This window comes from Trachurus japonicus, chromosome 7, assembly GCF_045865225.1.
Source record: "Trachurus japonicus isolate A0001 chromosome 7, Traja_1.0".
Taxonomy (NCBI): domain Eukaryota; kingdom Metazoa; phylum Chordata; class Actinopteri; order Carangiformes; family Carangidae; genus Trachurus; species Trachurus japonicus.
This window is the reverse complement of record NC_140913.1, coordinates 22,059,977-22,075,632: the sequence shown is the minus strand read 5'-3', so window position 1 is coordinate 22,075,632 and position 15,656 is coordinate 22,059,977. Positions and strand designations below refer to the sequence as shown.

Below are 15,656 nucleotides of genomic sequence, written 5' to 3'. Positions count from 1 at the left end.
GTGAAAGAAATCAAGACGTTGTTGTTCATTTTTCTACTTTTATTGAAAGTTTTGCAAACAGAGCACAGTTTACATAGGGACAGAAAAGTGGATGTCAAGACTTAATTGAGGAGAAAAGCACATAACCTGGTATTACATAGATCAAAAGCAGAATGAAATCCAGAAAGACTTTTTTTTTCTTTTCTTTTTTCCATAATATAAAGGAGCAAATACTGACAGCACCATTCAGTTAACAGTGCCAAAGGGATTAGTTGACAAAATAAACTTTATGGGCAATAATTATGGAGAACTTTGGAGATATAACAGGAAGTGTACGTGTGTTTGTGTGTGTGTTATTGCAAAGCCTTTTTACAATATTTTGCATCTAGACATTTTTCCCAGCTCAGTAACAGTTCAAGATTAAGTACAATATATGATAACCCAAATATCAATCTCCCGCAACCAATGGAAAGGCTTAATCTGTTCAATTTCACATATTTGTGTACAACTATGTGACTTCAAGCTCAATTTTGCAGCCTCTTTACAGAAGGAATAGCTACATAGCTTAAATAAACAGAGTAAAAATAAATAATAAATATTCAAATAGGATGAGCTGATTTGAAAAAAAGTGAATGAAGAAGTTCACAACATGTGAGTAGCATGAACTGGGAACCCCGTTTCTTTTCTATGTATTTACACTTTGTAGAGAATAATGCAAATCAAAACACACCTCCTCAACTGTTAACTTTCACTGTTTGCTGAGAATTATTCCACACTGTTTATACTTGCGTAGATTTGTAATTTTGCATTTGGAATCCAGTAAAAGGTGTAACTTCTGTGGTGAGCATTCATGCACACAATCTGGATTTGACATAGGAACAAATTTCTGTGATCTTGGTCTTTGCAGCTGTATAAACAGAGATACAGTAGCTACTTTACTCCTTAGACACTGGTAATTTGACTGCCATAGGGGTGATTTCCTTTAGCCAGTCATCTCATTGTGAACACAGAGCCAAACCAAACCAAACTGTGTGCTTACTTTTCCTCTGGAAAGCAAGTGGGAAGATACATCTGGGATGTGACAGAGGTATTAAACCATCAAGTCTAAGCTATAAATCCAGTGCTCCGGGTGTCAGGTATTGCATCATGCACACCTGCTTCATAGCCCTCTTCCCATCCCAGCTCTGGGTGATTGGTTTGAACGAGCGGCACTCCTCTGTCCATCCCTATCTTCCTGCTCTCCTACAGCCTGGGGTGAAGCTTGTGTGGGTGGAGAGGGTGGGGGGTAGGATGGAGGAGGGATAGTCAGGCGAGGGAGAGATGGCAGCACAGGTCTGGGAGAGGTGGGAAGAGGTGGAGGAGTGGCCGAGGTTGCAGTTGAGGTGTGTTGTGAGGATCGGGCACGGGAGGTGGCGGGTGAAGCGTGCGCGCTCCGGGCACGTGGTTGTTCAGCAGGACAGTCACTGATCTGCTCTAGCAGCGAGGGCATGTCTCCCTCGATCTTCTCCAAAACTGCAGCCATTTGCTTTTCTATCTGCTCTATCACACTGTCCATTTGCCAGTCGCTTGTAGTGCTGCTTCCACCTCCTCGGTGCTGTAGCCCAGTCCCATATAACCCTGACGCTGCGCCACCTGTGTACAGGGTGCTGTATGGACTCCCGTAACTCCCTGCCATCCCCATGCCTACAGTCCCAACTTCTGGGTTGTATGGTGTGGCGTGACGGCCTAAACTAGCAGAACTGCCGACTGTATAACAGCCCTGTCCTGTCACAGGACCTGCCCTAGCTATGCTAAACTCAGCACTATATCTATCAGTTCTCCTGGCATCCCTATCCCTTCCTGTCGCAGGGCTGGCATCATCCCTTAACCGAACTCCTAGTCCAACATCAACCCCAGGTCCAGGCCCTATTGCTGGGGTGACTGATCCTGCCACTGACCGCTCTGCCACTGCCTCAGGTACTTGTGTCTGACACCAGCTTCCATCAGCCTCATCCTTCTGCTGCTTCTGTGTGCCTGATCTCTTCTCCGGCGAGACTGTTGCATCAGCAGACGCCGTGGGTGGAGGACCATGGAGTGTTGCAGCCATTTTACGTTTGCTGCTGGGGTCAGGGGAGGCAGATGTGTGGTTTTTGTCAATGGTGGTGCCTGAAGAAGTGTCTGACAGCTTGGAGGGGTCAGGCATCACCACAGGGGTTGGTTTGGATTCTGGAGCAACTTTATTTTGACCCAAATTGGCAGCCAGTTTTCTGGTTCCATCACCTGTTGCTTTCTTTAGACTGGCCTTATCGGGCTCCGCCTGTGTGAGTGTAGGAGCCGCATTTGATAGAGGCTCTGATGGGGACATTCCTACAGATGGGCCTATACTCATCTTTACCTCCTCCTGTTTTTCTCCTACCTTACTCCTCCCATCATCCTGGTCCATACCCGGTGGTGTGTTTTCAACAGTAACCTCTAAAGACACACTACTTGATGTGACCCCTCCATCACTGGTCAGTTTGTCTCCCTCATCACTTGTACCCTGAGACACACCACCCTCACCATCTCCCGCCGCTTCACTGCTCTGCCCTTCAGCTGAACTGTCAATTAATGCCTCTGAATTCTTCAGTCGTTGCATGAAAGTGGTGACGCGGATTGCTTTCTGCAAAACAGATAAGATCAAAGAGGAAAGGAGAACAGAGGGAAAGAGAGTTAGATTTACAGTTTGTAACACTTACATTGGCTTGATTCACTTCACAAAACCCTACTGTTGGTTATGGTAAAGCATATAAGCTTTAGAGACAAGCATTTGACAAAAAGCCTGTCAACGCACCATGATTTAGCATCATCATATTGAGCGCTGAGATGTGCGGTAAGATTAGTGCCAGTTGTTTACTTCCAGGAGGCTATGACATATTGTACCCTGGTTTAAATCAATCTCAAAGCTCACTCTCCCCAGGCAACTCCTTGACTGCTTGTTGAAATGAAAAAGTAAATAAACAGATAAGTGTGAATCTCCCTTTCCTTCACTTTTCACACTCATCTGACTCATTTTGGTCCACAACCAGTGAAGGAGTAAGAGTGGAAAGTGTGTGAGCTTGGAAGTTGTTTCTAAACCAAGGAACTGATTCTCTGGAAGCGAGAAGCCGAAAAATGTCACTGAATACAACATGGTTTGACCTCTGTATCGCTTCAAGTATGACTGAATGTAACACTGAGGTACATTAGGGACAATGAGCCAGGATTCATGTAAGAGGTATGACAGAGGGGGGATATTGTTCAAATCACTGCAGTTCGACAGTCCACAGTGGCCTATATCCCTTATATCCTTTCAATTTCTCCCTCCTTATCTACACCAATATAAAGACTACACAAGTAATGAGCCAACCCTCTTCCCTGCTGTTGATCATTATCTTGTTTGTACCAATCTCGTTTCACAGACTAGTGCAGATGAGGAGTAAGAAAGGAGTAGAGTGGGCCACTTTGAACATCTAAGCCTAACCCAATGAAGAAACGTGGGGCAGAGTGGATGGATCTCTTCTGGAAGAGGCAGAGTGACAGTAGGCAGGAACAGAGCTTATGAGAAGAGCTTCACCACCCCAAACATGATCAATACATCTCTGAGGTTCAACTTTACATGTATCCTATTTCACCTCTAAAAACCTCCTTTTCATTCAAGAGGGTGTTTGGCCGTAACAAAGATGCTTTGTTATTGAATCATGCCAGACTAAATGTGAGTTTCTGCCCATGCTCTGTCCTGCCACTCTCCCTCGCAATGAACTACAATACCTTCAGCTCCTGGGAACCACATGGGGGAAGAGAGAAGAAGGTTATAGCTGTTACTTAAGCTGTGAATTCACCAGAACCATCTTGATTTCCTCCGTCTTCTTGCATTCATGTCCCAATCACCGTACATCATGGAATTCAAAACATAGGCTACATCTGTAGAGCTGTGTACTACACTACAATAAATTATTATTACGAATAAACCAGTTATCCTCATGATCACTAGGGCCTTACACCATAGCTTTCGTCTACTTCTCCATCTTTTCCTCTGCTGCTTCCTCCTATTACCTGCTTTATTTTCCACATAAAAAGTTGAAATGAAATCATACCCTCCACTTGGCCTTCGCAAAGTTCTTCTCAAACTGGGCACAAACACCATCCTTCAGATTTTTCTCTGATGCGCCATTCCCTGCAATCCTGCCACAGATGACAGACAGCATCAAGTGAGCCTGAGTGCTGTTTATGTGTGCCAGAATGTGCAGGATGTGCATACATAGTTACCATTCATGCCAAAGCGCATCTTGTGCTGTGATTCTCAGCATCTGGTCCACCTCCATAAGTCGACAGACAAGCTCCTTTGCTGAGAGACAAACAGGAACAAAAAATATTTTAAGTGATGTCATTTGAGATTCAGGAATTCAGAAAACAGTATTAAGAAGTAGTCAAAGTAGTTACAACAACAGAGAAAGTGCATTTTTAAGGATGGTACCTTATTGTGAAGAAGCAGATATGAAATAGTTTGACCTGTATATATTAAAATATCTTACTTATTGCTTGGCTACTGTCAGAGCAGCACGTAGAAGAAAAGCATTTAATGCCATCTTGTGGTGGAGATGTGTACCTGCTGGTGAAATGTCATCCCAGTAAGGAGAATCAAACTCAAAGTCTCCAGCCACAATGCGACAGAAGATGATGCGATTATGTAGATCTGTATTCTCCTCCTCTGTCTCATCATAAAAAGGCGGGTTACCTGATAAACTGGAAAAAGGGTAAAATAGAGGGCCAATATATTAAAGGTGATAACTCTTGAAATGTGCTATTTAAATCAAACAAAGCAATTAGTGGACTGTTTTTTTTTTACAAGCAGCTCATTTGCTATTATAGCTTTGGTAATTATTGAAGGAGACTCACAGTATAAACATAATGACACCCACAGCCCAGCAGTCCACAGGACGACCATATCGGTGGCGAGCTACCACTTCAGGGGCTAAGAAAGAAAGAAAAGAGAGGTATATAAAGAGACATATAGAGAGATCATCAGAGGAAGAGATAATCATATAGCTTGGGTTTTCATTATCATGAATTCACCATTATACCACATTCATAATTTGTAATTGCTCCCTTTTAACTCCTTTTCTCATTCCTCTCCTGCCAGCGCCTCTGTTCCTTTTCCTTATTTATTTGTCTAATTACTCAGCTCAGCATTGTGAATAACTGTCCTGGCCTTTCACCAGAGAGAACCAGGCCAAAGCACATCTCGGCTCTCCAAGTTGCCCTTCATAGACCTTAGAGAGACAGAGCAGTGTGAGATGTGACGAGATGAAAAGACCAGGAGGAAGAGGGCGAGAGTCGGATCCTTTCAATTTTATGTGTGTTTCACTTGGTTTCATGTTTTTTTATTATTTTTTTTATTTGCTGTCAGAGTTTCTTTCTGACAGATTATCATCTTCAAAAGCACAAGAAAGTACAGAAGATAGCGTATGCCCCCAGGCCTATATTCACAACAGAGGGTAAAGCTAATGGAAGGACGTATAGCTTAAGAGGATAAAGGGACAGAGAGAAAGGGTTTTCAAAAACACACAGAAGCACAAATCTTGGTAAATAGAGAGTATCCTACCCAGGTACTCTGGTGTTCCACAAGGCTCTGTGATGGGTCCATTCTCAAACCTGGACAAGTAGAAATCTCGCAGAACTACTTTGTTGTGGTTGTTTTCTGTGTAGTACATCAGGTTTTCCAGCTACAAAAAATAACATGATGAATAAGTATTTTCTTGCTATTATGTCATGTCATCAAGCAGTTGGTCACTGAATGCACAGATATCCATCCATCCACCCATTGGCTATCTGTGCAGGGTTATTGGAGCCAAACCGAGCTGACACAGGGCCAATATAGAGACACAAGCAACCTCACATGCTAACACTCACACATAAGCGCAATTTAGAGTTGCCAATCAACTTGTTTTGACTCTTTGGACTAAGTATAGAGAGAGAGTGAACACTGGCACAGGGAAACAAGCAACCTCCACCCAGAAAGGCTCTAGGCTTGAATTGAACCCAGAACCTTCCTGCTGAAAAGTGACAGTGCTAACCACTGAACCACCATGACATCCATGCACAAACTACGGTGCACATGTAAGATGGGTATTTTCATAGATCATCACAACAGCACGAATTATACTTCCTTCAGGTTTCAGGGTTTTGGTTGTCTCAGAATAACTAATAAAACTTTACTACTGCACCAACTGTCAAAGGCACTGCTCTTTTATTACATGTTACAAAGTTTAACAAGGTGAGAATGAAACTCCTTTGTCTCTCACGCCACCAATGAGATTCTCATGACAAATCAGCCATTGATCAGTCTACTATTTAATATCAAAGGGTGATGAAGATTGTGCTGTTTAAACCATAAAACCAAATCATCATTTTGTAATATTTTAGTCTGTGTGTTTCACCATGTCCCCTGGGCACAGTTAAGTTTATTTTTTTATGGTGTAGCCTAACTGATAGTGAACAGTGAGGTCACATTCATAAACAAAAATGAAAACAAGTGTTCCAGGTTCAAATTGTCACAATGACCCAAACAGTTTATGTTAAATAGGAATAGATCACCAGATTCATCAATAGAGCAATAACACTGTAAAGGAAGCATCTTGGCCACTCCTTTCATTCCATCTCTACTTCTGAACAACCATCCGTAATTTTTATACAGGGCCTATTGCTTTTGTCCACATCATATGGACTGAATCAAAGTTTTGACTTACACCAGCAGGGGGAGTCTGAAGTCCAAGAGATGCTTTAATTCCATCCTAATGGGTTGATAATGAGGGCCAAAGATATGAATCTGTCTATGAGTGCAAATGTGTATGTGTGTGTGCGTGTGTATGTATATCACTAGAGATTGCATTAAGCCATAAAGACAGTGTTTACTCCCTCGCTAAAAATGTTATCAAATGTTGAGTCATTAACTTAGATGGCAGTGCTTGGCGATGCTTTTATGCGTCTCTGAAGAGATTCTGTTCGCTAAATACTGAAAATTACTTTCAGGGGTGTGGAGGTGAATCTGCCACTCATTCTATAAATCTGCTGGCTACATTTCTTCCTGTACTTTTGGAGGTAATATAAGCAGCTATGGTCATCCTATGACATTAAGTCACTCACCACTCTCTCTCTCTCACACACACACAGCCACACACTTGCCATAATATAGGGAGAGGGTGAAAGACAGTGAGTGAGTGTACACCTTCAAGTTCCTGTGAACTATGTTGAGGGAGTGTAAGTATGCCACGGCCTCGAGGACTTGTCTGATGACATTGGAAGCGTCTCTTTCTGTGTAATTCCCTTGGTCCAGAATCCAGTCAAATACGTCTCCTCCTGTGGCACTGCACATGGTCACACGCACACACACACACACACACACACACACACACACACACACACACACACACACACACACACCATCAGTGCACACATTACCAAAAACACTAATAAAAAAGAATGCAAGTTGGCACGACTGTTAACCACATGTTGCCACTCAATAATTCACTTTCCGCTCTCAGTAACACAGTTATCCAAAGCCCAGTGCTTCTTGATTTTTTTTTCGTCCATTAGCAAGCCAATCTGCTTTTACTGGCCTACAGCTATCCCTGCTAAGCAATTAAAAAATGAGAGTACTGGCCATTACTCTGAAAGACTTGCTTAAGTTTCGGGAGTAAAAATGATGGGTGTGATCATCCTGAATATCCGTCAGCAGAGCTGGTATAGTGCCTGCAGGACTGGTAAACATCTGAGCTACAGGAACAGAAACCAACACATAGACAGACACAGAGGAACTGCAGTCACATTGGGTGAAGCCGATCTCTGTGTTTTTCTGTCATACTTGGGAAATAGTTTGTCCTCTTGGCTTCAATCAAAAGTAGGCCACTGCTTTCAGATACAGTTGCAATGTTGAGAAATGCAATATTCACAAGGGATGTGGAATGGGTGCGCTCTGGTGTATTGATCCTAAGCTCTCTGTGGAGACTCTGTTACAGCAAATGAGTGATTCAGGAGCACTGAGTAATGTTAAGTGTTACTAAGAGCAAATATCTCATCAAATCTAACACCTTCCTCTGTTGCTGAGGGGAGCAACAGAGCACACAGTAATAAGAGGATAAACTCAGCCCCTGCCCTCGAGGTATGGATTTGTGTGCGTCTTAAAGTACAGTACATGAGGGTAGATACACAATTAAGACACACACTGAAATACACACTGGCAGAATTGATTACACAAGAAAAATAAATAGCGAAACAGTAAAAGAAATACTCACAGTTCCTGGATGATGAAATATTCTTTCCGGGTCTCAAATGTGTCTATCAGCTGAAGGATGTTAGGGTGGTTGACCCTGAAAGAGAGAAAAAAAAAGTCAGATAGCTTTTGGCACTGAAGAGACTCACACACGCGCACACAATAAAAGGTGCTAACCATTCACTGACATTTGAATAATCTACAAACAAAGAAAAATTGTGTGGGCTTAAATCATATGACAAAACATTCTCTCATTCTCCTTTCTCTCTGCTAATTCCCCATCCATCATTCAATCATTCATCCATCTGTCCACTGAGTGACTGCGTACAATTTCAGGATCATGATTTCGTTCTTGGCAGCCTTCCGGACTTTCCTGCCGTCTTTCTTGAGGAATTTCTTGCAGACAAACACCTTGTCTGTCTGTCTGTCCTTCGCCAGGCACAGCTCGCAGAACTCCTTCCTACGCAAGAGGAAGAAAAACAAAAACAAGACAGAAAGACGGACAGACTGAGAGAGTGTTCAGTGTTTTGAGAGAGAGGGAGGATGCTGGAGTAAGAGCATCTGAAACTGTTTTAGCTGTTTTTAAGTGAGAATCAGACTTATATACCCGCTGATAAGTCGTCAATGTCTTGGTCCAAGCGGCAGGAGAGGGCCATCACATTTGGATCCATTTATTCATGCACTTTATCGATTTAAACTTGCACTTGCACTTTAAAAACTGGCACTTTATAGAACTCATGCTGACATTACTGCACTTTATGTATACGTATGAATGTTTATATGATGTGAATCACTGTTTAACTCTTTGTGTATTTTTTAATTATTCTTAACTCTACCTCTTATTCCTCTGTCAGTTTGTTTATTACCTGCCAAGGGACTGCAGATGTAAATTAGCAGGCTTGCTAACTCCGACACATTTACATTTGTATACTCATACTGATGTTCATAATGTGTATTGTCCCTTTCAAATAAATAAATAAATACATTTTTGATCACATTTTAAAAATATGGCCCAGGAGAGACGCAGCAGAATATTAAAATTAGGTGGCTCACAAAGTACACAGCGTGTGCGGTGAAATAAAGTGAGAGCCATTGGGAAGAATAAAAGGGTCATAAATAACAAATCTGAAACATTGCTAATTGCTCTCATAGCTGGACATCACCTAGGTTCGAGCCTCAAAGGCAAACAGTACTTTACCCAAATGGATTTTCAGGAGCTGTGTGATTCAAATTAAAATACAGGGTTTACATAAGTTCACATTATCTTTAATGTCCATAAAAACATGGAAAATACAACTGCATCATTTTTCTCATTCCTTTTAATATGTTTCATCCTACTAATGTCTGTGTGAGTTCAAGAGGCCCACAAGAGAAAAACTCAACGAAAAGCAATAAACACACATTCTTGTTTTCATAGAATTATTAAGAACACATATAGAGCAAATGTGTATTCTTAACTCTGTGTTTGTGTGTGTGTTACATAAAAGATGAGCAGAAATCTCTGCAGCCAGATGCTGATGTTGCCATATGGCCTCTTACACTGATTGGTATGTGTGTGTGTGTGTGTTTGTGTGTGTATGCTGCCTTCAGTGTGTCAAGGAGAGGTGTTCAGAAAAAAAGAAAGAAAGAAAGAAAAAAAAACAGTATTTGGCCAGTCAGGCAGAATGATTTCACAGCTCTTTGAAAATATGTCCAAAAGATTTTTTTTCAAGACAGAATATTTAATGGAATAAATGATAACAGCGTTTTTCAAGAACTGACAAAAATATACAAACAATTGGTTAGCTAAAATTTGAAAAAATGTGTTTGTTAAGTCTGTTACACGCTATACTCATGCTGTTAACTTCTGCTATTTTTTCAGTGGAAATGTTTGATATGCCAAACCCAGTCTGCTGGGATAATGGATCCAATTCAATTTGTAATAATTCATGAAGAGAATAAAACTATTTCTGAACACTGGAATGTGCCCATGAATTCTACATGGGTACTTGAAGGAAAAAAGGCAACAAAAATACACCCATAAAGCTTTACGGTACTTACGCTCGGAGGACCTGTCCAATCTCATATTTGTCCGTGACATCAGACATGCTATCGTAAGACCGCCCATCTCGCAGGGCAAGGCACCCAAATGGCATGACGTCATTCACCTAACAAATAAAGAGAAAGACATTTCAATCATTGCACCACAAAGGGAGGAAGTAAAGAATTAATTATTTTGATGACACCTTTAGGTAGCAGACAAAGGGATTGCGAAGCAGCATGGGCAGGCATGTTAAAAAGGAAAAGAGGTTCTGATGAAACATTATGAAAGTCTCCAGTGGTTGAAGTCAAAGACACCAAGGGAGTGTCGTTACAATACAGTACATTGGAGAACCACAGTTACAGCTAAATCAGTTTCTGAACAGATCTGGATACTAACGCTTCTGGCGGCCTGATTCCGTGCCAGTCTTGTCAACAGATACTAAGCTACCCACTAAGCTTCTCTTTACTCTGCTAAAGTCTGCAAAATCTGTCCAACGTCTGTCAAGTTCAAGTTAAACTTTATTCATAAAGGGCAGTATCCCTATGTCCCTAAAGCAGCTGGCTCCTTCTGCAATCTCTGACAGTACTGGGCTTTAGTGACAGGAACATTTTTTTTTTCTTTTTTGTTCATTTGTTGTGTGTGTTTGTGTGTGTAATAGTTTAGATTTGTCCTCTCATCTAGATCAGTAGTTCATGACCTTTTAAATGTGCTCACTCAGATTTCTCGTCTTACTTTATAGTAACTCACTGCAAGCGCTGCATTTTTCAGATTTCAGTGAAACTCAGCAGTTGAAGTCCAGTGAAAAGTCCCAAATGGTAAAAAGGTAAATAATAAAGTGCACCAGGTAAATAATAATCAAAATTTGATAAATCATGTTACTTTGCCCAGCAGGTAGAGAGCACCGTAGCACTTTCTCCTTTTGTCCTCCTTTAAAGTATTTTTATGAATTGTGTATTTTATTATTTGTCTTGTTTTTATTTCCTTTGTTAAATGCTGCTGTCACGAACGAATTTCCCCTCTGGGATGAAATAAAGTATAATCTAATCTATAATCTAATCTAATTTAATAATGATCCTTTTCAGAGATCAAGAAACCAGTGAATGCACAGCTTTTGTCGATAACTTACAAATCCTCTGTTTGTATCGTGGCAGTGTTGGAACACACTGTGTTACTACACCCTCTGATGTATTATTAGTACAATAATGCACTGCAGGAAGCAGGAGGAGGACTATTTAGAATGATGAGGGAAAAGCCAAGTTACAGAAGACGACAGACTGGCTGGTCAGAGGCTCCTCCTACAGCAAGAAGATAATGAGCTAAAACATTAGAGGAGACGAAGAAGACAGCTTCACATGATGGAGGATCAGCACAGTCTCCAGACCTAAATGGGTCTGGGATGGGATGAACTTGACAGATGGTGAGAGCAAAGCAAATTGCAAGTGCAACACATTTGTGGGAACTTGTGATTTCCATTGTTGAAAGAAGGTAACAAGGATGTTCGGCTGCTGGATGAGTCAAACATTTAGAATAAATTTAGTTCAATGAAAAGATTCCATGATTCCTTATTTTCTGCAATCTGCAATTGTTTATTTCCCATAGGTAAATTTAAATAACAGCTGAAAAAATTGAGGTGGTCCTAAACTTTTGACCGGTAGCGTATAAATATATGTTTCACCATCAGATTTAGCTTGTGACCCCACAGAAGGTCCCAAACGCCCAGGTAGAAAATCAAGGATCTAGATAGTGAATCAGCAATCGATATACCATCTCACCAAAGACCTCAGGCAATCCTCACCCACATCCTTTAAAAACTCCATCTACTGTAGGAGACAGATTCCCTGGAAGCCTCAGCCATCCATCCTCAAGGTCCTTCTCCTCCTCCTAAACACCCGACCTAAGCCATTCCTGTGGGATAATTCATTTCTCTTATTTCTCTTTACTTTCTCTTGGTGGAGATTTCGACCCACAGTTTATCTCGCATCGCTGTAGGGCTCAGGACAAGACAAGTCCATGGAAGTGAATACATCTGGGAAAGATGTGATAGGGGAGAATGGGACATTTCATAGGGAGCCTTGATTATAATGTGAGTGATTGTAGATTCAGCTAGTAATGATGTGGAGATGACTTCAGGGTTGTGTTGTGTGTCTGAGAGACGGAGCGAGACAGAGAAGGAGAGGACCTGGAAAATATGAATCGAGGACAGAAAGACAATAGAAATCCTTAGAGGTAATGATATTCTGCTGGTGCTAATTTAGGATTAAGGAACAGATAACAGTCATGTAATATCCTCACTGACTCTCTCTCACTCTCTCTCTGTGTCTGTCTCTGTGTGTGTGTGTGTGGAGTGTGTAGCATCACCACTGTAGATGATAGGGCCAGAGGTGCCTCTGATCTATGTTGGAGGTGGGGCTGGAGAGTACTGTGTAATCCCAGTGCTGGCCCTAATCTTTAATCTGTACCCCTAATCCAAAGCACTGGGATACACTGCATGTGTATGTACATGCATGCGTGTGTGTGCGTGTGTGCGTGTGTGCGTGCGTGCTTGTGTGTCTGAGCAAGTGCAAAGGTTGATGCGGATATGTCACATGTGCAGATATGAGTCTGAGCAGATGGGTGCATGTTTGTGTACGTACACGTGTGTCCATATGCGCATCCCTGTGTGAGTGTAATACCACAGTGAGACCGAGGGGAGTTTAGCGCTGGATTGAAAAGGCCTAGTTTTGCCAAAAGATTATGTAAACACAACAATATTCCCATGACAAGGTCCAGGACAGTGAAGGTGAAGGCTGACTTAATGTGAATGGAGCACATCCCTCTCATGGGAACAAAATGTCCCCATTAAAATTTTGAAACAACTGCTTAACTTCAAATGTCATAGGATCAGGTCTCTGATAACTTTTTCCAGATTCATTTTTTAAACCTGTTCATGTTTTCATCGTACATCTGCAGATGGTTTTCAAAACATCAGCAGTGACCTGGGCAGAATGTCAGTGATTTGCTGAAGCTCTGCTGAGCACTGTTATAAAAACAGTGATTGTATCTTTCAGACTCTGCGCCACCATCAGCCCTTTCCCTCCTGTTTCTCTACAGTCAGTTTGTGTTTAACTGAAGCTGAAAGTTAAAGTGATGTGCCTCTCTTTTTGTCGTCAAATATTAAATCCCTGAAGGCTTGAAAGGTTCCTGGCTTTGAAAAACAAAAACAGTGGCATGCTGCCCGTATATCTTTTGTGTGAAGACAGGTGGTTTCTTGGCTCAAATCACTTTACGGTCTTTCTGTTTTGTCCTTTTCTTCCTCTCGCTTTGTGCCATCAGCTTCTCAGGCTAAAGACTCAGATGCCGTAAAACACCACACACACCTGCAGAATACTGAGTCAGTATGAACCTTGAAGTTGACGGAGAGTAGGTGGAGATATTGGAGGGTGTGAGAAGAAAAGAAGAAGATGCAAAGGGAAGGGAGGAGTGGGAAAGATGGAAGATGAGGAAAGAGGTGAGAAACGATGGAAACGGAGAGGCAAGGGGGGAAAGGTACACTGTGACTAAGTGAAAAGGTGGATAGAGAAAATAGTGCGCGGCAGAACAAAGTGTAAAACACAGAACTGCAGAGGCAGATTGAGAGTGCCTCTCAGCCTCGGTCACAGCTACGGGCGTGTGAACGTTTGCACAGGTGAACGGGTGTGCGTGTGTGGGTGCATGTGTGTACGTGTTAACAGGCAGTGTGTGTGATAATGTGCTCTGTGACTCATGTTTATGAGGGTATGAAGGGCTGTCCCCAAAGTCAGAATAAAACTTGAAGGCACACTGACAGAGCAACCTCTGCACACACACACATACAAAAATCCCAACATGCATTGCTCGACTGGTGCAGGTAGCACAGCATCAGAGATAAAGTGAAGCGCTGAAGTACAATGCAACATTTCAGTCGCCCTCAGTGACACCACCTCTCATCTCTCAGCAGCAGTGCTACTTCGAATCATTGAAGCCGGGTGCTTCTTTCTTATTACACAGCTTAAACATTTCTGCTGTCATGTTGCTCCTGTTTTTCACCAGTATTTTAAAGATACAAAAATATAAACTATAAATACAACTGTCAGCATGTTTAACGCTATAAACAAACATGACAAAGCATCCAGTGTCATTTTGTCAGTCTGGTCCAATTATTACACCTCATCATTTTGCTGTAAAGCTGTGATGTGAATGTGGATATGCTATAGATATACAGTAAATGTGCCATTTTGAGTGTTTTGTTTGTATTACTGTGAGGATGAACTCATAAAAAATGCATTTGCAAGGGGATCCACAGGGGCACTCACCATATTGTGTTATACAAGCTGAGACATTAATGATATTAATCATATCTTGTAATGATTAAAAACAGGGCTTGTGCTGGGTTATGTTTCTCTTTTTAAATCAGTTTTAAATCAGCGCTGTATGTGCAGAGGGTTATAGAGTTTAGCCTATACATTATAGTAAAATCAGCTGTTTGATCATTTGGTCATTCTGTGGAACTTTAAGGACAGAGGGATGACTAAGTTCAGTCTTTGCATAATGACTCAATGACCTTTTGTGATTGTACTGTATGGCACTTGCTTGCATGCACATGCACATCTGCAATACTAGTGAGAGACACAAGTGCACACACCTTGAATCCGCTGTTTAACTCAAGAGGTTAAAATAAAATAGAAAAATCTGTGCGTGTCTCCTTGAATGATGATGGAGGAATGCTGTCAAAATGAACGAATCATTGACAACTGTACAGGTTGCTGTACATGTTGCTTATGCTTTTGAAATACACACAATTAGAACACACAGGCGCACACGCACACACACACACACACACACACACACACACACACACACACACACACACACACTCAGGTGTGAAGGTACACCGAGCTATTTGAGACATCGCACTTTATCTGCAGCGCCTTAAATCAAATTGCTTGCACATGTCTCTGTGTCTGAATGTGTCTGTGCGCTTGTTCACAAGTGTTGTGTTCAGTCTGCAGCGAGACTCAAAAATGAATCGCATCGAATTGAAGTTCCTTTTATCAGCTCAGAGGGGAAGTGTTTCAGAGGTTCTTGGCGTCAAGGTTATTCTAAGAAAATCTTCTATTTACTGGCACTCATCTCTTTAGCCATCCCAGCCTATTAAGCCCATCTTGCTCACTGCAACTCAGGCAAATAAAAAAAATAGAAACACTTCCACGTTTTGCAGCTCGTCGTTAAATGACACGTTAAAGAAAGGCTAGTCTATTAAAGAGACTAGTCTATTACTGTGTGACAATCCGCCGTGACTGGCTTGGCGTTTGATTTGTCTCCGGTATAGAGAATGAAAGACAGTAATTGTATGTTATGTAAATATTTCACCGACTGCTGCGCGGATCTGCC

General features: G+C 41.8%; 1 protein-coding gene across 1 annotated transcript in view; it reads right to left on the bottom strand.

Annotated features, from left to right (window-relative positions):
• Positions 1-80: 80 nt before the first annotated feature.
• camkvl (CaM kinase-like vesicle-associated, like) overlaps positions 81-15,656 on the bottom strand; it is a 40,613-nt gene continuing 25,037 nt past the window's right edge. The window contains exons 2-11 of the mRNA XM_085782132.1: positions 10,286-10,392; positions 8,574-8,705; positions 8,268-8,342; positions 7,202-7,340; positions 5,579-5,699; positions 4,873-4,948; positions 4,583-4,719; positions 4,243-4,321; positions 4,071-4,158; positions 81-2,617 (exon numbers count right to left, since the gene is read on the bottom strand). Of these exons, the coding sequence (XP_085638258.1) occupies positions 1,139-2,617; positions 4,071-4,158; positions 4,243-4,321; positions 4,583-4,719; positions 4,873-4,948; positions 5,579-5,699; positions 7,202-7,340; positions 8,268-8,342; positions 8,574-8,705; positions 10,286-10,380 (2,421 nt within the window). The 5' untranslated portion in view covers positions 10,381-10,392 and the 3' untranslated portion in view covers positions 81-1,138. The remainder of the gene's footprint in view (positions 2,618-4,070; positions 4,159-4,242; positions 4,322-4,582; positions 4,720-4,872; positions 4,949-5,578; positions 5,700-7,201; positions 7,341-8,267; positions 8,343-8,573; positions 8,706-10,285; positions 10,393-15,656) is intronic.